The following is a 19,426-nucleotide window of genomic DNA, read 5'->3' as shown; positions in this document are numbered from 1 at the left end:
CGTCAAGCCCGTGCCAAGAAAGCTGTCATACTGTCAGTGATTGCCAGTGCCGCTGTCAAAGGGCGATTTAGCGTAGTGTAGCGTGTGGCTAGCGGGGATGCTGTGGAGGAAGTTCAGACGGCGTTAACAAGCGCGCGCATCGTGTCAAAAAGCGCTTGGGGAGAGACCGGAAAATGAAGGATCATCGACCGGGTCCACAGACAAGGTGAACTGATTTGAAGCCCACGATGTCACCGTCACCAACAGGCCATGGTGTTTTCGTGCCGGCGTCATTGCAGGTTTGGCGTTGGTTGAAACAGATAGATGCAAGTTCGTTTCCGTCAACGCCCGCCGACTGCAGTGGTCAACGTCGCCAAACGACAAAAGATCATTCACTCAGAAAAGTTGGCACACTGTATGTTCAGTTGACTGAGCGGAATCGGGAGTTTATCCCACACACATGATGCATCTTGCCGTTGCGAACGACTACTTTCCCGATGCAGTGTATCGCTGTAAACGCCAGGAAGGAGGCCATCGTCAACAATGAAGGGAAAGGACGAGCAGACTGTTTCTCAAAAAGTGTTCAACAGGTCCAGGCACAAACCCCCCCATAGCCCCACCACTACCTTAGCCTCAGAATAGCCTAGCGCCCAGTGGTGGCTCGTGTCATTCAGCTGCCTTAGCGCGTTTCAAACTTTGCACCCCTCTTTTCGCGGCTCCGACTGGACGGGATTGGAGGGCGATCCGGCCAATTCCGCCCAGGAACCGCTCTTGTCAGATTTGTCCAGCCCTTTTTACCCCTGGGGCGCTGTTTCCTCTATCAAAGTTGAGATGAACTGTTTGGGGAAGCGACGAACAATCACAAAGTCGGGTTACAGGTCATCATGAGAAAAATGGTCTCGGTATTTGGCGAAACAATACAACCTCTGAAGCTAAAATACATCCTCACGTCAGCCATCATCAGCCACGAGATATTCCGGGCCTCGATTGACACCGTTTTCCCCTCCTCTTGCTTCTGGAACCTCTCTACCTTGACGGGGCCGATGACTGCGCCGTCCGCTGTTGCACTCGCGCAAACCGTTAATATCTGGATATTGGTACGGCACAGACGGACTGAACACGGCAGCGAGCCAGAGACTGGACCACGCACGCTAGAACACCAGAAATTTTCCATGCAGCTAGCTGCACAGTGAAAAACTTTGACTGGAGCTTTTTCCTCCCTGGGCAAAAGAGGCCGAGAAAGCAAAGATCTGGACAGTGACCTTGGCGGGACTTGGTACGGAGCGGGGTGGCGAATATGATTGGATCTGTGAGCAAATGCTCTCTCGCTAGAAACTGCTCTGATACCGTATTCAGCCAAACCACCACCTTCCAGTGACTTCATGAACGTCCGTCCACTCCAGCCGAGGACAACCTCCCACGACCTCCCTCTCCCTCTCTTCTCCTCTCCCAATCGTGCCAACACACCCTTTTCGTGATGGATGGTGTCCGAATACCCGCAGGTTGCAACCAAGTCGTCGCAATCCAGGGGAAATGTCCACCAACCGCCCAATCAATGTCTAGTGGCGGCTGCAAGATGCAGGTACGACCTTGGCTTGTCCCCCCTCTGTCGTGCATTTGCTCTTGCCAGTGTTTGAACTCATCTTCCAGGCGTGAGGTGGACGTGACATGGGAGAGAGAATATTGTCAGCCCGCCTCTTGTTTCTTCTTGTTTTACTGCCCAACTGAACCGCCGGCCAGCCCATGATGACGCCGTCATGTTTCCTCTCATTCCATCTGTTTCTCAGTCACAAAGAAAGCCCCGACACTAGTCTTGTGTCAAGCTGATATTTGACACTTGCCCAGCTGCGCTTGACCATGAACTAACCGCGATACGCTTAGTGTGGCGGTTCCATGTCCTCGGCAGCCATTCCATCGCGTTAATGGGAGGGGTTATGGCGGGTCCAGAAGAAGCGACGAAGGTGTGGAATGGAACATTTGTTCCTGTTTCCGGCCACGAGTGATCAACACCAGCAGTCAGCACATGGCTGGGTCGAGACCTTCATCAGTACCTGAAAATCTCGGTTGGCCAAGCTGCCTGCGGGGTGTCAAACAGGTTATGAGAGCCGACGCCGTGACAAGGTGATGAAAAAGCCAAACCTCTCATCGGAGGCGGAACAAAAAACATGGATAATCTGAAAGTCAAAAAGTCACTGGCATGGTACTGTGTGGTAAATACACCCACCACTGTCCGGCCAGCCCTGCGCCGGCAAACCCCAGCTGTTTGCCTCTCCTCCCCTTCACTTCCACCTCTTTGCGCCCAGCCCGCATCCTGTTCCGATGTGTGGGTGGATACCACACCCCATGTCCTATTCAGGCACACAGTCAATGGATGGGCCGTCTTATAATAAGCCCACGATGCCCTCCCCCTCCTCATCTTCTCATCTGGTCTTCCCCTTACTCATCCTCGACTATCGTTGGCTTTGTCGTTCCCTTCCTTGCCCGTTCTCCCTCACCTTCCTTTGACCACAAGCTGCTGAGCCTGCTTAGCGCGTCCTATCCTTTCTTCAACCACAAACCCCTTCTTCTTGGCCCTTTGTGTGCTTTATCCGCTGAGCTGGATACAACAACTGGCATTGTTCAAGCACGACATCGAGAACATCACCCGACAACTAAATCCATTCCTCTCGGTGCTCCGGTCTTAGCACCTACGGTTCCACAGAGCCAATATCAACTTTGAGTCAAGACGGTCGGTCCTAGAGACAGATAGACGAGACTCCACCTTTACCACTTCTTCGACACATACCACTTTTACGACAACGACAACGATTTCAACATGATCTTCACCACTGCCGCCCTTGCGGCTCTCGTCGCCTCGGTTGCCGCAAAGGGTTCCCGCACCTTTGTCGTTTTGCGTCACTACGGCAATGGACCCCTTACCACTTGCCGTGCCGACCCGATCATCTCCCCCGGTACCGCTTCCGCTCACGTTCATACTGTCATGGGAGCCAGCAACTTCGGTCTTAACGTTACCGGAGAGCACCTCAGACAGTCCGAGTGCACGACGGCCCTGCCCAAGGCCGATATGAGCAACTACTGGTTCCCGACTCTCTACTTCAAGGACCCCAAGGATGGCAAGCTCGAACAGGTTCCTTTCTTCTACATGAACGTCTACTACTTGTGAGTATCCCATTATACTACCCCATATGGGTCGTTTCGATACTAACACGAAGCAGCTTCGAGCCCACCAACGATCCGATCAAGGCTTTCCCTCTGGGTTTGAAGATGGTGAGCGGTGATGCCATGTTGCGGACTCCTCCCCCGGGTGCTGCTTACGGCAAGGGCTCAAATATGGACCCTTCGAAGGGACCCATCACTGCCGCTTCCATCACCTGCCCCCGTGCCAACTTCAACCCACCAAGCTGGCCCAAAGACTCTGATGGCTCCATGGCTGGCATCAAGTCCAACCAGGATGGTGAAGGTTGGGGTTTCCCCTTCGAGGACTGCGATGGGTATGCTTCGCCCATGAGAGCCGATGTCCACTTCCCGTCGTGCTACAACCCCAAGGCTGGTCTTGACGACTACAAGAACAACATGGCCTTCCCCAGCGATGACGGCCACGGCAAGCAGGACTGTCCCAAGGGATGGATTCACACCCCTCACATCTTCTTTGAGACCTATTGGAACACTCACGGATTTGTCGATCGCTTCAAGGACCTTGTTGGCAAGGAGAGCCCCTTCGTCTTTGCCAACGGTGATGCTACTGGCTTCTCCGTCCACGGTGACTTTGTTTCCGGTTGGGATGAGAAGGCCCTTCAGCAGATCATCGACAACTGCGACGCTGGTCATGCTGGTATTCACACCTGCCCTGGTCTGATTGGCGGTGTCAACGATGAGAGCAAGTCTTGCAAGATTGAGTGCCCTATCAAGGAGACGGTTGACGGCAAGCTGGACAAGCTTCCCGGCAACAACCCCATTAAGGGCTGGAAGTACGGTACCGGTGGAAGCAGCAGTAGCAGCAGCGGTAACAACCTGGCCGTGGATATCGAGTCTGCTGCGCCCAGCCCCACCAATGTCGTCAAGCAGGCCGTTACCAGCCAGGCCCAGACCACTACTGTCGTCCAGACGACCACTGTCCAGTCAACCACGACCGTCTACATCTCTGCTGTTGGTGCTAAGCCTACTGATGCTGCCACTGACGGCAAGGCCGTTGGCGACTTCAAGTATGCCGGCTGCTACAAGGACGCCTCGGACCGTGTTCTCAGCGGAGTGATCCGCGCCAACCTCGGCCGGGTCAACAACACCGCCTGTGTTTCTCACTGCAGCTCCAAGGGCTTCAGCGTTGCCGGTACCGAGTACGGCGGCGAATGCTACTGCGGCAATGAGCTCTCCAAGGTCGAGAAGTTGGATGACTCTAAGTGCAGCATGACTTGCGAGGGCGACGGCGCCGACAAGTGCGGTGGCGACTGGGCCTTGTCTGTCTACACCAAGAGCGGCAAGGTCTCGGCCCGTGATGTTCACGAGGAGAGCCACCACCGTCGCCATGTTCATAACCACTACATGCACCACCGTCGCACTCCTGCTGGAAGGCTCCGCAGGTAAATGTCTTTTTGGACATAGACAAAAAATGTTCGGGTTCATTTCTTTCACATTTACACTTTGAGCGGAGGTTTCCATGCAGAACCTCCATGGATTAGGGATATCTACCAGAAAGGGGAAAAGAAAGGGGCGCATTTGGTATGAATTACCTGGAAAGCAAATGCCTTTCTACACACACCAAAACAAACTTGGGATACAGGGCTCAGGGTCTGCAAACCATCTTGATGACGATATGAAATGACCACATCTTTTCGAAAAGAGGAGGAACAGCGCCCATGCATGGTGTAGAAAGGAAGGGGCGCAATTTTTTTTTTTCACTTCGCAAAAGATACCTTTTTGTTTTCGGCCTTTTGTACATGTTACTTTTCACTTCTTTACCCTCGCTTAGTTGGGGTTCTCGATACCCCAACACATATTTTAGCTTTGAGTTTCCGAGAGGATTCTTTTGAAAGGAAATTGATTAGCGGCCTCTTCCTCTTGTGAAGAGGACCCATTTGAGAGATCACACACACAGACTTTTGATTACAGTAACTTTCGTGATATGTATGCTTGTGTGAAGTGTTTAGCTGGGACAAGAACATTGTTTGCGTTGGTCATGAGTTGATGGTGTGGTACTGGGACGTGGTACGTGGTACGTGGTACGTTCACACATAACGGACCTTAAGACGACTCAAGCTTTTTTTGCTCCCATGGATGAAGCAAGAATAGAAACTGTTGTGCTTGTCAAACAAACATTCAGGGTTCGTGATGATCCAAAGCAAGGAACGAACGAGGGTCGTGGTGTTGTGTTGTACCGGCCTGTTGGTTCACCTTCAGGGGTCAAGTTACAGCGAAGAAAACAGAGGGTCTGTGCTGAAAAAGAGGAACCGTGGGGGAAAGTTTTGCGTTTAGAGGGTGGAGACAACTGCACAAGTGACAGATTTGTGAACGTCTGCATAAAATAGTTTAATCGTTTCTTCACTCGAAACTTCAGATGAACTTGACGACAATCCGAAATCTCGCAACGGCATTCTGAGACTGAGCATTGAGGAAAACCGTCTCTTATTCCGAAACATCTCTCTTCCCCTTTATTTTCGACACATACAAGTCAACAAACACAACCCAACACCAACTGAGAGACCACCACCACCACGGCAACCCACCATGTCCCTCTACCACGAGACAGCCGCCATCCTCACGGCCGCTGGTCCCACCGCCACCCACGGCGGCAGTCTCAAATCCCGCATCTTCAAAGACAAATCCCTCAAAAGTCCCCCAGCCCAAGTCTACGCTTTAGCCTTGGAGACCAGCAAATGGAGCGCCATCTTGAAAGAAGTCGTCGAGGCCTCGGACCTGCTCAAGCACGAGCGAAAACTCACCCCGGCTCTCTCCCTTCTGTTGACACACGACCTGTTGCTCTCCAAATCGGGCATCGCCCTGCCCGCCACCCACGGCTTGAGGGTTTCCATCGAGCGGCACAAGGCCCGGCTCAACTCGGAGTTCGTCCGCGCTCGCATACGGCGCAGATGTGCCACGCTGGACGCGCTGCGGACCCAGGTAGAGATTGAAGCCCGCGGCGGGTGTCCGGTGCATCCAAGGTGGATTAGGGTGAACACTTTGAAGTCGACGGTGGAAGAGCAGTTGGCCACGACGTTCAAAGGGTGGGAGGTTGTTGAGTCCGTGGCGGAGGTTATCAAGGCTGCAGATGCTTTTGATTCTCAACAAGGCCAGGGAAAGCGGGGGAAGAAGGTGATTCACATCGATGGACACATTCCCAACCTGATTGCTGCCTGCCCGGGCGTGGCAGATTTCACCAAGACGGAGGCCTACAAAGCGGGCAAGATCATACTGCAGGATAAGGCGTCGTGTTTTCCCGCTTATTTGCTGGATCCACGGCCGGAGAGGGACGGAGATGTCATGGATACGTGCGCGGCGCCGGGGAATAAGACGACGCATTTGGCGGCGATTGTGGCATCAAGGGTGGAGGATGGGAAGGCGGTTGTTTTCGATGGTAGTACCTCTAAGAAGGGAAAGAAAGGTGGTGGAAAGGGAACGACAACAACGACGATATTCGCCTTCGAAAAAGACCCCCACCGCGCCAAAACCCTCCAGAAAATGGTCAAAACCGCCGGCTCCGATTCCTTCACCGTCGTCAACGCCGGTAAAGACTTCCTCAAGGTGAACCCTTTGGATGCCAAGTACCGAACCGTCGGCGCCTTGCTTCTTGATCCTTCCTGCTCCGGCTCAGGCATCGTCGGTCGTGACGACGCACCCACCCTCCACCTCCCTTCTGCCCCCTCCTCTTCCTCTACCCCTTCTTCTGTCCCTTCCACCAAAGCCAACCCCAAAGGCAAACAAAACAACAACAAGCGCAAATCCCCCCCTACCTCCTCCTCCACAGAGGCCAAAGAACCCCCAACCAAAGTCCTCATAGACGACGACGGCGTCGCCATCCCCATCTCCTCCCAAGCCGACCTCGAAGCCCGCATCGCTTCGCTCGCCTCCTTCCAGCTTACCTTGCTGCAACACGCCATGTCTTTTCCTGCTGCCAAGCGCATCACCTACAGCACTTGCTCGATCCACGCCGGCGAAAACGAGCACGTCGTTTTGCGCGCGCTTGCGTCGGACGTTGCGAAAAGGAGAGGGTGGAGGGTGTTGAAACGGGAAGAGCAGGTGGAGGGGATGAGGAGGTGGGATGTTAGGGGGGAGCAAGGAGCGATGGATTTGGAGGGGGTTACGGAGGGAGAGGGGGTGAAGGAAAAGATGGACGAGAAAGAGAAGGAGGAGGTCAGGGATGCGGTTATTAGAGCTTATTATCGTGATGATGGGATGGGGGTTATGGGTTTTTTTGTGGCTGGTTTCGTTAGAGACGGTACTGTGGACGATCCGATCTATACCAACGGCACTGGCACTGGTGCTGCGCAGCCAGAGGATGATGAGGAGGAAAAAGAAGACCCGGAAGGACCATTTGTGAGGGACGAGCAGGGGCGGATTGTCAGAGACGTAAATGGTATTCCTACGTTGAAGAGCACGGGGAAGAAGGCGGTCGATTTGAAGGAGTTGCAGGGAGAGGATGAGAGTTCGGTGGAGTATAGGGTCGAGGGGCAAGAGGAGGGGGCCGGAAAGGAGGAGCCGTATCAGAGGGATGAGGAAGGGCAGATTGTGAGGGATGAGGAGGGGTTGCCGGTTTTGAAGGAGGGGAGGAGGTGGAAGGTCGTTAAGGGGGGAAAGGGGCAAAAAGAGGAGGAAGTGAGTGGTGAGGGTGAGAGTGAGAGCAAGGAGGAGAGCAGTGAGGAGGATGACGGTGAATGGGGTGGTTTTAATGATTAGACTTGTAGGGGGGTAGAATGGACGCGGAACCTGAAGCTTTGTTGACGGCGAAAACCATTAAGGCTGTTTAAGGAAATATAAAGAAAGCCCATCTGCGTGACGAACACCAGTATACCTTGGTCATTTCAGTGATGATTCTCCGCAGTTTTACGCCAGAGGTGTACTGTGTACAGCCGGAGCAAACCCACTAAATCCCATCTCGAGCCAACCCTATTTTAAAGCGGGAATCTGCCAAACGTATGCTGTTGTCATTGACAGGAGGTTATTCACGACTTGTAAATCAACCTCTTGAGCAGCTCACGCCTCATTACTTAGATCCTTTGACATCCTGTTGTCAACCCTATGGGGCCGTTGGTTCAATCATGACGCCAAAGTTACAATCAAACACAGATACTAATATAACGCTGGTGCCGTCATATCATGTCAGTTGACACGATCTGGCAGATGTCGGATATCTCGGCACGCTGATGACAAAAGAAGTGGCAGTATTTCGTCCGGGCCACCACCACCCAAAACTGCCAGCTTTTTTGTCATTAGCGTGCGCGGGTAAGCACTGATGATACTGATAATGTCCAGTGGGCTGATGATAACCTTATGTCCGGGATGCGTCGGTCCTTGAAACCCGCTCGTCGGATTCCTGTTTTATATTCGGGGATAAATCGCCAGATGAATGATCCGTTGCTGACCGGATCTTTCGAAAAGATCCAACGGCGACCCGAGGCCGTGGTATCGAAGTACCGAAGATCCGGAGGCATCCCGGATTGTCATTGCCATCACCATTGCCATCGACCACCATGGTGATCGATCTCACCGCATCGTGACTGATCCCGGAGAATTGGCCGGTCAATATTCCGATTTCTCGGGTTAACAGCGAATCATGGACCAGCAGCCGCTGAGCCTCGGCTCGTGAAGATTTCAAGGATGGAAAACTCCGGGCCCCGCCCGTCTAGATCCATCTTGCGATAAGCATAAATTTGCAGGTGGACCAGTCTCGTGGGTTTTTGGTGGGTTTGAGGGGAGGTCAAGTGGGTCGTGGTGGGGCCATGGTCGGCATGTCGGTGCTTAAGTCCCGGATCGGATTTTATCCAATGTGCACGCTAGATAAGATAAGCACATCGGACGTAGCCCGGCAACCGGCCCCTGCCTCCCCTCTTGCAACTTCCATCGTCAACATCAAACATCACCGGGCACCGGTCAACCTCGACGACTTGCTTTCGCCTGAGATCCACTTCTCCGCCCAACCCCATGCTCATCCATCACCACCAGCAACAACATGAGACGGACACCTCGACGCATGGGGTTTCGATTACCCCTCGTCAGCGATAATGAAAGACCCGATACACCCTCTCGAGTCTCGACCCCTCTGAACCTTAAGTGTTGTTGATATTGGTCGGGTCTGTCACGATAACGTCAGCAAATGCCGTCCAGCTGCACAACACCAACACCGCAATGAACACTGCCTCTTCCGGCCTATTCCCTTTCAGCTTGTTCTCGTCATTGGTGCGACGCCCGGCAGCCTTGTCAGGCCACTTTCTCAAACCGTCGACATGGCAACCCAATCAAGATGTTCCCAGTCGCACAGCAGGACGGCCGTGAGTGACCAGCGCATACCTGTCTGGGGTCTCATGGGAGTTCGCGACTCGTACGCAGGTTTTCCGCCCGTCGTTCATCCCGTTGTGTCTCCTCCTCAAACCCCCATTCTCAGGTCCCGAGTACCACGACCTTGATATCCGCCTTTGTCCAGACTATCAGATAACATGTTGAAAGTCATATGGCCTTCTAGAATCTGCTATTCTAGGATGCCTACTAGGTATCTGGATGTGATGCTGGGACAACTTGAACACTCTAAACTAGACTCCTCCACGGATCACGGAGCTTGGCTATTCACCCGTGGCCGTACCGCCCCCACCGCAGTGACTGCACCGCACCACCTGGGCACGTCGTAGGGAATGACGTGCCACTCCACCAACAGAACGAACTGAACGGCGAAGAGCCTCTCGGCGCCCCCTTTCTCGTCATGGTGTCCGTCTTGTTCGGTAGTCACAAAGTTACTACGAGGTGTCACCGCTCGGTTGCTAATCAGATATCGCCAGACCCGAGCACGCTGATGACAAAACAAGTGGCAGTATCTCGTCCGGGCCACCACCACCCAAAACTGCCAGCATTTTTGTCATTAGCGTGCCGAGGTACCGGCGGGTTTTGGCCCGACTATGGGTCCATCCATACGGCATCCGCCCCCTGTTACTGACAAATACAGGGCTATTGGCTGTTTACCGGTGATCGTTTCGTGGATCTGGTACCGGCATGATGGAGCCTTAAAGCCTTACACGCAACTTTCCGTAACCTGTTTGGATGAAATTCACGAACCAGGCCCACGAGGAGCCACAAGGTGGAGTTGACGCACATCGGGACCATCCAGTACCGGGCTGGCTATTATGCCTGCTCGTTGCTGTCTCGACTAAATATAAGGCTGTGTGTCCTCGGCTCGTCTTGCCCAAGGAGGGAGAAGAGAGATATTAGTCCAAGCGTTGATCAACACATGCATGGCCCGTTACTGAGGCTCTAACACATCTAGTTCACTTTCCCTTTTTTGGCAGTCGATCACTTCGTGTATACATTATATCCTCTTTGTCGTTGTTGTATTAGCCTCTACCTATTCGAACATACTCCCTAATACCGGCCTAACCATCAGTCATCATGGCTGCCGGCACACCACAGTCCTCGGGGTCATCGACGCCGATGGCAATGGATATCGAATCTCAAAACACCCAAGTCAGCAGAGTTTCGCATTGGTACCTCCTACTCAATCCTGGCGGCGTCACCGATGCCGTCCGCAACCACCACTATGAGGGCGAGGGCACACACGAGAAGCCCTACATCGTCGACTTCTTACCCGTCGACGGACACAACGCCATGCAATATCCCAACTGGAAGAAGTGGACCATCACCATCCTACAAGCCGTTGCCACCTTGGCCGTTGCCTTCGTCAGTACCGCGTTTTCTGGAGGCATCAGGGAGATCATCATTGGGTTCGGGGTCAGCACAGAGGTCGCCATCTTGGGTGTTTCTCTTTTCGTCCTTGGTTTCGCCGTCGGACCGGTACTATGGGCGCCCCTCAGCGAGTTTTACGGTCGCCAGATTCTCTTCTTCCTCACCTACATGGCCTTGACAGCATTCAACGCTGGCGCTGCTGGTGCCCAGAACATCGGGACCCTCATCGTCCTTCGATTTCTCGCCGGTACCTTTGGTGCCTCGCCCTTGACCAACTCGGGTGGTGTTATTGCTGACATGTTTACTGCCAAGGGTATGTCTGCCTCCTCCCTTCTATATTGCTTATCATACTAACTCTCAACAGAGCGTGGTATTGCTTCCGGTGTCTTCGCCATGGCTCCCTTCCTGGGTCCCTCGATCGGCCCCATTGTCGGTGGCTTTTTGGGACAAGCCGAGGGCTGGCGCTGGGTTGAAGGTGTTATGGCCATCTTTACCGGCGTCCTCTGGATTGCCTGCTCCCTCACTGTCCCCGAGACCTACGCCCCCGTTATCCTCCGTCGCCGTGCCAAGAACCTTACCAAGGAGACCGGCAAACTCTACGTCTCCCGCCTCGACCTGCAAACTCGCCACCAAAGCTTCGGACAACAGATCAAGATCTCGCTCCTTCGCCCCTGGATCTTGCTCTTCACCGAGCCCATCGTCCTTCTCACCTCGCTTTACATGGCCATCGTCTACGGCACCCTCTACATGATGTTCGCCGCCTTCCCCATCGTCTTCCAGCAGATCCGCGGCTGGAGCCCTGGCATCGGCGGCCTCGCCTTCGTCGGTGTCGCCGTCGGCATGATGCTCTCGGTCGGCTACTCCATGTTCGACAACAAGCGCTACGCGCGCGTCGCCGACAAGCACGGCGGCATGGCGCCTCCAGAGGCACGCCTGCCCCTCGCCATCGTCGGCTCCATCCTCCTGCCCGTCGGTCTCTTCTGGTTCGCGTGGACCAATGGCCCCGAAGTGCACTGGATCGTGCCCATCATTGCGTCCGGCTTCTTCGCCGGCGGCCTGGTCATGGTCTTCCTCAGTCTCATGGGCTACCTGATCGACTCGTACACCATTTTCGCCGCCTCCGTGCTGGCCGCCAACTCGGTTCTCCGCTCCCTCTTCGGCGCCGCCTTCCCGCTCTTCACCACCTACATGTATAAAAACCTCGGCATCCACTGGGCTTCGACCATCCCTGCCTTTTTGGCGCTCGCTTGTGTGCCGTTCCCCTTCCTCTTCTGGAAGTATGGCCACTTGGTCAGGATGAAGTGCAAGTACGCTGCTGAGGCGGCGCAGGCGCTCGCGAAGATGATGGCGGCTGCCAAGACGAGACAGGAGCAGCAAGAGGGCAGGAGCGGAGCTGCTGCACAGCAGCAGCCGCAGGTTGCTGTTCCTGCCGGTGTCGCGGAGGAGAACGAGGAGGTGTTGGAGACGAAGGAGGCTTATGCCAAAATCCCTGTGATGTTGGTCATGAGCGATGATGAGAGGACGGTAAACGGGTCGGGGAATACGACGGAAATGGAGGAGGAGAAGGGTGAGAAGAGGGTTTGAGTTTGAGTGGAGGGACACTGACTTCTTGATCTCCTCCACCTCACATCCTCCCATCATCTCATCTCATCTCATTTCATCTCATCCCCTTTTTAACCTCACTTCACTTCTTGTCTTGTCTTCTTACATTCACTTTTTGCATATTATTTGCATTTGGATATACCACTTGGGTTTTGGATGGATGGCATGATTCATTACATGCATGGCGAAACGCGTTTTACGAGCTTTTTATCTTGGGTTTTAATATTTTTATCTTCTTTTTTTGTATACGATACCAACTTGGCCGCATGATTGGATCCATGCGAGCGGAACATATGAACATATAGATGGTTAGTGGGTTATAGAAGGAAAAGGAGGCTAGCGAACACACACAAAATTGGCGATGGATAGGTAGTTTTGGAGAATATACCCACTTTACATATTCAGTTTGGTCATGGTTTTGTTGAACATGTCATGTTTTGGTTTAATGACAGAATGAAGAGTTCCCGCGATGTGAGTATTCTCGCCGATCCTCACGAGATCCGATCCCTATGTACGTAGAGATATGAGAACGCCCCTTATGCAGCCGGAACTAGCCTTCAGACAAGCCACCGAGATCGAACATTATGGGGCGCAGCAGAAGACCGCTTAAAACGGCATAGTACATCATAAAGCAAGAGGCAAGAGGCGAAGCACATGCACAAGTATGCACTCGTTCCGGATGCATACGCGCCTGCCTGCTTCTGTCATGCATTCATTACTGATTAACATTGCCTGGCATTGCCTTGCATTGAATGAGCCACTTTACCTCCCGTTGCCCCAGTCTACGATACTTCGCCCTGTCAATGATCACGTCTGCAGATATCAAGGGACTGATTTCTTTCGTCAGCATCGCGCACACTTGCCTTTGACGACGTTTCCGGAATCCGGACTAACGAGCTCCGCGGAGAGGCGGAGGTGAGAAGGTGCTACCAACACACACTTTCCCACTTCGACAAGCGACCGTTCTTTCCCAGAGTTGCCCAGAAGACGAGAAGCGGAAGGAATCATGATCGCGAAACGGAAGGAACCAATATCAAAGAAGAAGACAAAGAAGAAAAAAAGGAAAGAGACATACAACACCAGGTTATTCACCGGTCGTCACCGATCCGACTACTAGCCTGGCGGTCACTGGCTTATCTAGGGGAGAGCGGACGGGATCCCGAGTTTTTGGCCCAGTGCCTATGGTCATATGTAATTCTGGCCGATGGAGGGTGGGAATGTGGTTGGAGGTCATGAGAACTTCTTTATATTATAGGTATCCAAAGAAAGTCGTTACCAGTACATCACATCCACGAAACCTTCAACCAGCCACCAGGTAACCACTTGACTCTCATCCAGCAACCCCCATTCTAAAGCTTCGCCCCCTTCCTCCTCTCCTTCGCACTATCATACCTAGCCCCCTCATCATCCTGTTCCTCCACCCTCAAATCCGGCAACACTCTCGGCATGATCCTCCGCGGCCTACTTCCCTGCACAACACTATACTTGTCAAAATCCTTCACCCCACACTGCTCCCTCAGGAAATCCTCATCAAGCAACAACTCCCCATTGACCTTTTCCGCAGGGCTTTCCAAAATCCCCAGTATCGCATCCGCAAAAATCGTCGCCCTTCTCAAATCCCTCCTCAACTCCTCCGGATTCTCATATTCCCTCTGCCTGGCAGCAGTAGCAGCGCTCTCAACAGCCACAGCCGGCCAAATCCCACTCACCGCCATCCCCCTCTTCCTCGTCACCACTCCATCCCCCTCCCCCGTCGCCGTCTTGGGGGAAACCACCGCTTCCCGCTCAAAATCCATCGCTAGTCCCTTGACGAGCACGCTCATGCCCACTTTCCCCATCGCGTACGCCGTCTTTCCTCTAAAAAACCGGCTGTAAATAGGCGGACAAACCACCACGATCCTCCCACCGTAGGTAGACTCATGAAGGTACGGCAAGCTGTACTGAACCGCAGCATAAAGCCCGTCGGCGTTGACGCGCTGCATGAGCTGGTACCGCTTTAAAGGTGTGTTGGAGACGGAGGACCACCAGATTGCGCCGGAGTTGTAGATGAGGACGTCGAGGTGGCCGTAGGCTTTGATGGTGGAGGAGATGAGGGTCTTGAGGGAGGTGCCGGTGGGGTCGCTGGTGTCGCACGGGATGGCGAGGGCGGTGCCGTGATGCAAAGTGGTGATTTCGTGGGCGACGGTGGTGATGGTGGAGAGGGAGGAGTTGGGGTCGGGGGGGAAGGGGGAGAGGGTGCGGAGGGCGGAGGGGGAGGTGGTGGATTTTGCGGAGACGACGACTGTTTTTGAGGTGGTTTTAGTGGAGGTGCTATGATGGTGCATGCAGCGAAGGGAGTGAGTGAGTGAAATGCTTACCGGCGTATCCCTTCTTGGCTAGGTCGATGGCTACTTGACGGCCTATTCCGCGTGAGGCACCGATGACGAGGGCTACTGGCTTGTCTATGGGGGAGGTCGCTACTGGCTTGTCGTCTATTGAGGGAGCCATGATGTTGAGACGTTAAAATTATGTTGGACTTGGAGTGATTCTTTTGGTATACTGAAGCTGAAATGACAGAGAAAGAGCAGAATCAGAAGAGGGAAGTTGATGGATAGATATGCACATTGTTTTGAAGGAAAGGTATCTTGATTGACTTTATTATTGGTATCTTAACTACCTACTACCAAAATTAGCTTCGCGGATTCCACATCAGTGAGGTCATTCTCTGTATTCAGGCCGAGAACGTGTGTGATTACTGATCAGCGTTGAACTAGAAATGCCGTGGGAGCGTGTGGGACGTCAGAGTTGCGAGATCAATGCCGCGGTCCAGTGCGGGGGCCCCACATCTACGGAACCGCTCCCGATGCTGCCACACAGCCGGTTGGCGTAGCCGGGGATTGACGGGGCACGTCGGGGTAACGAGCGGGGCGGGAGGACCCAAGACTCTTATCTCAATGTGCTTTTCGATCTCGTTCACTTTGGATCCTCTTTTCATGGCAACAAGTCTCGAGTTGACTCCCTCACGAGTTAAGTTTGCCCAGAGACGGCATGATTCACATGCCCCAAACGACGAGGGAGAGTGAGACCGACAGTGACTGGCAAGATATGATGATGCTTATAGATAAGAAAACACCACATCTCTTTCCAGCTACAGGAGGTTGATAGAATGAAGCGATACTGATAGGACAAATGGAATAAGTCGTATGACTGCTTAGTTGATATCCCAGGGTTGCGTCGCTACATATTAAGTCGCAATGGTTCTGGACGCCGTAGGACGCTACCGCCGTGTGACAACTATTTCGGTGGGCTAACACTCAATCGACTCTTTTTTTCTTAGGACTCCTCAACATTTCTCTGTCTTACCTGCGAGCCAACTTCCAACCATGAGTACCCCAGCGAAGAGAAAGGCATTGTCGCCGGCCGCACCAGCCAACACAGATAATGCCCTCACCGGTGCGCATTGGCTTCAACAGGGAATGCCAGAAGAGGATTCCGAAGACGCGGACTCCAGCCTGCTGGGTAGCGATGTCGAAAGTTCAACTGCTTCCGTCGCCTCGAGCATTTTCAACTACCGTATTTTCAATGGCCGTACCTATCACAGCGACGCCGTAACGGACATAGAATACTGGGCGCCCAACGACGAGAAGCATCTCGACAGCTTGGAGATTTACTATCATGGCGTCGAGCTGCTCAACGATCATCAGCTACACATGTCGCCGCTGAAAGACGATATCGAATACGTTATCGACATCGGTACGGGCGCAGGCATCTGGGCGATTGATTTCGCTGACAAGTATCCCAACTGTGAGGTGATTGGCACCGATATCTCGCCCGTGCAACCCAGCTGGGTGCCGCCCAATCTACGCTTCGAGATCAATGATGCCTCGAAAGAGTGGACTTATAAGCCGAACTATTTCGACCTTGTTCACATTCGTTTTTTTGTGGGCGCCATTGAGGACTGGAACGCCTTCTATAGAGAGGCGTTCAAAGTCTGCAAACCGGGTGGCTGGATTGAACATTACGACCATTCGCCCGTTGTAACTTCTGACGACGGAAGCGTGGTCCCGGGGTCTGCTATGGATACGTATGGCAAGGTGCTCGCGGAGGCTGCCCGAAGAATTGGAAGATCAGTTACGCTTGCCGACGACAATATTATGGAGGAAGGATTGAAGGCGGCTGGTTTTGTTAACATCCAGTCGAAAAGGATGAAAGTAAGTTGAATACCCTGTCAGCCAGATGATTGACAATAAGGACCGAACGCTTTCTTTCGCGCATTATGCTTCAATCACTACACCCACTTAATCAGCCGGGATTTAGCTGACTTGTTAACACATATGCCGTTATCTCCCTGGTCAGATGACAAGAAGTTGAAGGAGGTCGGGCTGTGTGCTTATTCCACACTCTCGGCAGATGTCGAAGGCGTCGTCCAGTACTTTTTCGGTAACGTCATGGGTTGGACGCCAGAGGAGATCAGTGTGTTTGGGGCTCATATGCGCCGCGAGCTGAAGGACAAGAGCATTCATGGATACTACCATTGGAAATATGTGTGGGCGCAGAAGCCAGAGGACGCTCAGTAAATTCAGGCGTTCGGCCCGGGTGAGAGAGGGGAGTCGAGTCCACGGGGCTGACAGTTGTATATACCTCGAGATGAAGATCGTGTTGAAGTCGACCTGCAATGACTTTGAGCGAAGCCGAAGACGATGAAAAGCACCACAGTGAAGACGGGAAGTGATAACGAAAAAGATAGCGATAAAAAGAAAGTAAAATGATGTCGACAGGAGAAACGTGATCTGATACCTCAAGCTGTCACACAGAATAGCATTTGCTGTCCAACATGTGTGTGTTGATGAAAGTTCCAAAGCTTGGCTTCGGTGAAGAAGAGGGGACCAGCGATGAGCGAAGTGGTTCCCAGTTCCCACTGCCGCGGCCACTTTAGCAAGCTATGATTGGTCAATTGCGCTGCGCCTAGAACAACACGTTCCCAGCCACCAAACAGCGACCCTTCAGCTGGTCCGGGAGCATGGTCCCCCGACCCCCTGTACACACACGCATCCGCGCGCATAACAGTCACGGTAGGATGGCCCCTGTACCTTAGTCCGTACACTCGGCGAACTAGAGGTTTTTGCTTTTTGTTGTAGTTCTTAAACTCTTAAACGACTTCATCGTCGGAGTTTTTCGTGTTTCTGGCTTTTTGTTGCTTGAGATACCATTTTCGTTTCGTTGAGCGCATTGTGAGAAGCCTATTATCCTCCCTGGGGAACCACGGAACGGTCGTTCGTTTGTACAGAAACCGCCCGAGTACCGCTTCCAGACGTTGTTTGTTGTCTACGTTCCTCTCTCAAGTTACCAGAGCCGAGTTCGGGTCTGAGCTAGACCGCCTTATCCAGCAAAATGGCGATTCCTATGGAAAGGTTAGGCGATAGAGGTATGTGTCCCATTCATCGTGATTGAGGAAAGAACATGAGCTCACCAAGTTGTCCACATCCACAGCCTTCAACCACAGAACGAGTGTAGAGATTGAGAGTGAATATGACCGCTTGCGCGCTGAGGCCCGGGCGGAGGGTGATAAGATGAAGAGATACTATGACGAGGTATGTTTGTTCACCTTCACCCATTTCATCTCATCTCATCTCATCTCATCTCATCTCATCTCAACCTGCTGGTTCATCCAATGTCACATACACAGCAACAACACACCTCATCACATCCCCCCCTCTCCCCTCTCCCAGTGCACCTCACTAACCCCCCCTCCAGGCCCACCAAGCCTACGAACGCGGCGACGGCGCCGAAGCCAAAAACCTCTCCAACCTCGGCAAGAAGCACAAAGCCAAGCGGGACGCTTTAAACAAACAAGCAGCCGACTTCATCTTCCGGGAGAACAACCACGTCGAACGAGTCGCAGCCGACACCATCGACCTGCACGGTCTCTACGTCGAAGAAGCCGAAGACATTCTCGAGGCGCGCATCCGCGACGCCCAAGCCCGCGGGCAGACGCACCTGCACGTCATCGTCGGAAAGGGAAACCACTCGGCGGGCGGGGTCAGGAAGATCGCCCCCCGTGTGGAGCAGGTGTGTCGCGAGATGGGACTCAACTTTGCGGCGGAGGAGAATGAGGGGCGGATCTATGTTGATTTGACGGGCGGTAGGGTCGATGGCCTGCCGGGACTGCCGCAGCAGCCGGCGGGGTATCAGCCTGGAGGGGGAGGGGGAGGGGGGTATCAGTCAGAGGGAAGGCCGAATCAGTATCATGGAGGGGGAGGGGGAGGGTATCCGGGGCAGCAGCAGCAGCAGGGACATCATCAACAGCAACAGGGACAGCAACACCACCAGCAAGGGCAGCAGCAGAACAACCAGCAGGAGGACGATATTTGGGCGGATTTGTTGGGGGCTTGTTTCAAGAAGTGCTGTGTTGTTATGTGAGGGGTGTTATGGCGGATGGTGGATGGCTTTGGGGGTTACGAGTTACGGGTTTGGGTTTAATGTTGGGTAATGACGTCGGATATGTTGGATAATGCTGGATTTGATGGTAATGATCTTGAGATGAGCGAGCGAGTTCAAAAAGCAATTTTGCGCGGTTGAATGGATGGCTGGATATCCTGTTTTGAGGGAGGGTTTCAAGAGATACCATTGTTGCGAGCCAATGCTTGTGGGACAGAAGATGGGAGAGTAGTAGCAGAGATGATAAGGAATTTCGGAGAGGGTTTAACTTGCCATATCAACACTTGCATCGTATACTCGTCAGGCCCCTATTCCTCCTAGTCAGCAGCCGATTTGGTAGGCCTGACGAGTATACCTAACAACTTATTGTCAAGCCGGTTTACCATCTTGAGTTCGTATGTACGCACAAGGAAAGCGCGAACGAATAAAAACATTAGCACACATCATGCCAGGTACAAAGTGAGGAATGAGAAGCTAAACGGACTTATGTGACCTAACAGTCTGTAGTCTATGCACCCTTGTAAACGTTCACGCAGTTAAAAACCTTTTC

At 53.2% G+C, this 19,426-nt stretch overlaps 8 protein-coding genes across 8 annotated transcripts; 7 read left to right on the top strand and 1 right to left on the bottom strand.

Annotated features, from left to right (window-relative positions):
• The first annotated feature begins 1,951 nt into the window (after positions 1–1,951).
• On the top strand, positions 1,952–2,792 carry B0H65DRAFT_267783 (uncharacterized protein). Its single transcript, XM_062822708.1, has one exon. The coding sequence runs from the start codon at positions 2,177–2,179 to the stop codon at positions 2,696–2,698; it is 522 nt and encodes a 173-aa protein (XP_062679643.1). The 5' UTR covers positions 1,952–2,176; the 3' UTR covers positions 2,699–2,792.
• Positions 2,596–4,611, top strand: B0H65DRAFT_267790 (uncharacterized protein). Its single transcript, XM_062822709.1, has 2 exons — positions 2,596–3,138; positions 3,195–4,611. The coding sequence occupies exons 1-2, from the start codon at positions 2,795–2,797 to the stop codon at positions 4,558–4,560; spliced, it is 1,710 nt and encodes a 569-aa protein (XP_062679642.1). The 5' UTR covers positions 2,596–2,794; the 3' UTR covers positions 4,561–4,611.
• Positions 4,612–5,507: 896 nt separating this feature from the next.
• On the top strand, positions 5,508–7,986 carry B0H65DRAFT_267777 (S-adenosyl-L-methionine-dependent methyltransferase). Its single transcript, XM_062822707.1, has one exon. It carries the CDS (start codon positions 5,701–5,703, stop codon positions 7,864–7,866), a length of 2,166 nt encoding a protein of 721 aa, XP_062679641.1. The 5' UTR covers positions 5,508–5,700; the 3' UTR covers positions 7,867–7,986.
• Positions 7,987–10,422: 2,436 nt separating this feature from the next.
• On the top strand, positions 10,423–12,548 carry B0H65DRAFT_267770 (major facilitator superfamily domain-containing protein). Its single transcript, XM_062822706.1, has 2 exons — positions 10,423–11,170; positions 11,222–12,548. Exons 1-2 carry the CDS (start codon positions 10,564–10,566, stop codon positions 12,439–12,441), a joined length of 1,827 nt encoding a protein of 608 aa, XP_062679640.1. The 5' UTR covers positions 10,423–10,563; the 3' UTR covers positions 12,442–12,548.
• A 555-nt stretch (positions 12,549–13,103) lies between these two features.
• Positions 13,104–13,652, top strand: B0H65DRAFT_473222 (uncharacterized protein). Its single transcript, XM_062827192.1, has one exon. The coding sequence runs from the start codon at positions 13,124–13,126 to the stop codon at positions 13,376–13,378; it is 255 nt and encodes an 84-aa protein (XP_062679639.1). The 5' UTR covers positions 13,104–13,123; the 3' UTR covers positions 13,379–13,652.
• Positions 13,653–13,722: 70 nt separating this feature from the next.
• On the bottom strand, positions 13,723–15,141 carry B0H65DRAFT_473220 (uncharacterized protein). The gene is made up of 2 exons (XM_062827191.1): positions 14,817–15,141; positions 13,723–14,740 (listed from the first exon to the last, which is right to left on the bottom strand). The coding sequence occupies exons 1-2, from the start codon at positions 14,944–14,946 to the stop codon at positions 13,809–13,811; spliced, it is 1,062 nt and encodes a 353-aa protein (XP_062679638.1). The 5' UTR covers positions 14,947–15,141; the 3' UTR covers positions 13,723–13,808.
• A 244-nt stretch (positions 15,142–15,385) lies between these two features.
• On the top strand, positions 15,386–17,046 carry B0H65DRAFT_473217 (S-adenosyl-L-methionine-dependent methyltransferase). The gene is made up of 2 exons (XM_062827190.1): positions 15,386–16,649; positions 16,773–17,046. Exons 1-2 carry the CDS (start codon positions 15,822–15,824, stop codon positions 17,013–17,015), a joined length of 1,071 nt encoding a protein of 356 aa, XP_062679637.1. The 5' UTR covers positions 15,386–15,821; the 3' UTR covers positions 17,016–17,046.
• A 407-nt stretch (positions 17,047–17,453) lies between these two features.
• Positions 17,454–19,323, top strand: B0H65DRAFT_529482 (uncharacterized protein). Its single transcript, XM_062828909.1, has 3 exons — positions 17,454–17,863; positions 17,929–18,029; positions 18,193–19,323. Exons 1-3 carry the CDS (start codon positions 17,830–17,832, stop codon positions 18,856–18,858), a joined length of 801 nt encoding a protein of 266 aa, XP_062679636.1. The 5' UTR covers positions 17,454–17,829; the 3' UTR covers positions 18,859–19,323.
• The last annotated feature ends 103 nt before the right edge of the window (positions 19,324–19,426 follow it).

Source organism: Neurospora tetraspora (assembly GCF_033439725.1).
Source record: "Neurospora tetraspora strain CBS 560.94 chromosome Unknown B0H65scaffold_6, whole genome shotgun sequence".
NCBI classification, from domain to species: Eukaryota; Fungi; Ascomycota; class Sordariomycetes; order Sordariales; family Sordariaceae; genus Neurospora; species Neurospora tetraspora.
The sequence above is the reverse complement of the archived record's forward strand: the minus strand, read 5'-3'. Positions and strand labels throughout refer to the sequence as shown.

Excerpts from the sequence above, each read along its gene's own strand:
- B0H65DRAFT_473222 (XM_062827192.1), top strand. The coding sequence starts at position 13,124 with ATGCACTCGTTCCGGATGCATACGCGCCTGCCTGCTTCTGTCATGCAT.
- B0H65DRAFT_529482 (XM_062828909.1), top strand. The coding sequence starts at position 17,830 with ATGGCGATTCCTATGGAAAGGTTAGGCGATAGAG. Across the intron at positions 17,864-17,928 it reads GGAAAGGTTAGGCGATAGAG|CCTTCAACCACAGAACGAGT; the intron begins GTATGTGTCCCA and ends CCACATCCACAG. Across the intron at positions 18,030-18,192 it reads TGAAGAGATACTATGACGAG|GCCCACCAAGCCTACGAACG; the intron begins GTATGTTTGTTC and ends CCCCCCCTCCAG.
- B0H65DRAFT_473220 (XM_062827191.1), bottom strand. The coding sequence starts at position 14,946 with ATGGCTCCCTCAATAGACGACAAGCCAGTAGCGACCTCCCCCATAGAC. Across the intron at positions 14,741-14,816 it reads AGCCAAGAAGGGATACGCCG|TCGTCGTCTCCGCAAAATCC; the intron begins GTAAGCATTTCA and ends CCTCAAAAACAG.
- B0H65DRAFT_267770 (XM_062822706.1), top strand. The coding sequence starts at position 10,564 with ATGGCTGCCGGCACACCACAGTCCTCGGGGTCATCGACGCCGATGGCA. Across the intron at positions 11,171-11,221 it reads TGACATGTTTACTGCCAAGG|AGCGTGGTATTGCTTCCGGT; the intron begins GTATGTCTGCCT and ends AACTCTCAACAG.
- B0H65DRAFT_267783 (XM_062822708.1), top strand. The coding sequence starts at position 2,177 with ATGGTACTGTGTGGTAAATACACCCACCACTGTCCGGCCAGCCCTGCG.
- B0H65DRAFT_267777 (XM_062822707.1), top strand. The coding sequence starts at position 5,701 with ATGTCCCTCTACCACGAGACAGCCGCCATCCTCACGGCCGCTGGTCCC.
- B0H65DRAFT_267790 (XM_062822709.1), top strand. The coding sequence starts at position 2,795 with ATGATCTTCACCACTGCCGCCCTTGCGGCTCTCGTCGCCTCGGTTGCC. Across the intron at positions 3,139-3,194 it reads TACATGAACGTCTACTACTT|CTTCGAGCCCACCAACGATC; the intron begins GTGAGTATCCCA and ends AACACGAAGCAG.
- B0H65DRAFT_473217 (XM_062827190.1), top strand. The coding sequence starts at position 15,822 with ATGAGTACCCCAGCGAAGAGAAAGGCATTGTCGCCGGCCGCACCAGCC. Across the intron at positions 16,650-16,772 it reads TCCAGTCGAAAAGGATGAAA|ATGCCGTTATCTCCCTGGTC; the intron begins GTAAGTTGAATA and ends TTGTTAACACAT.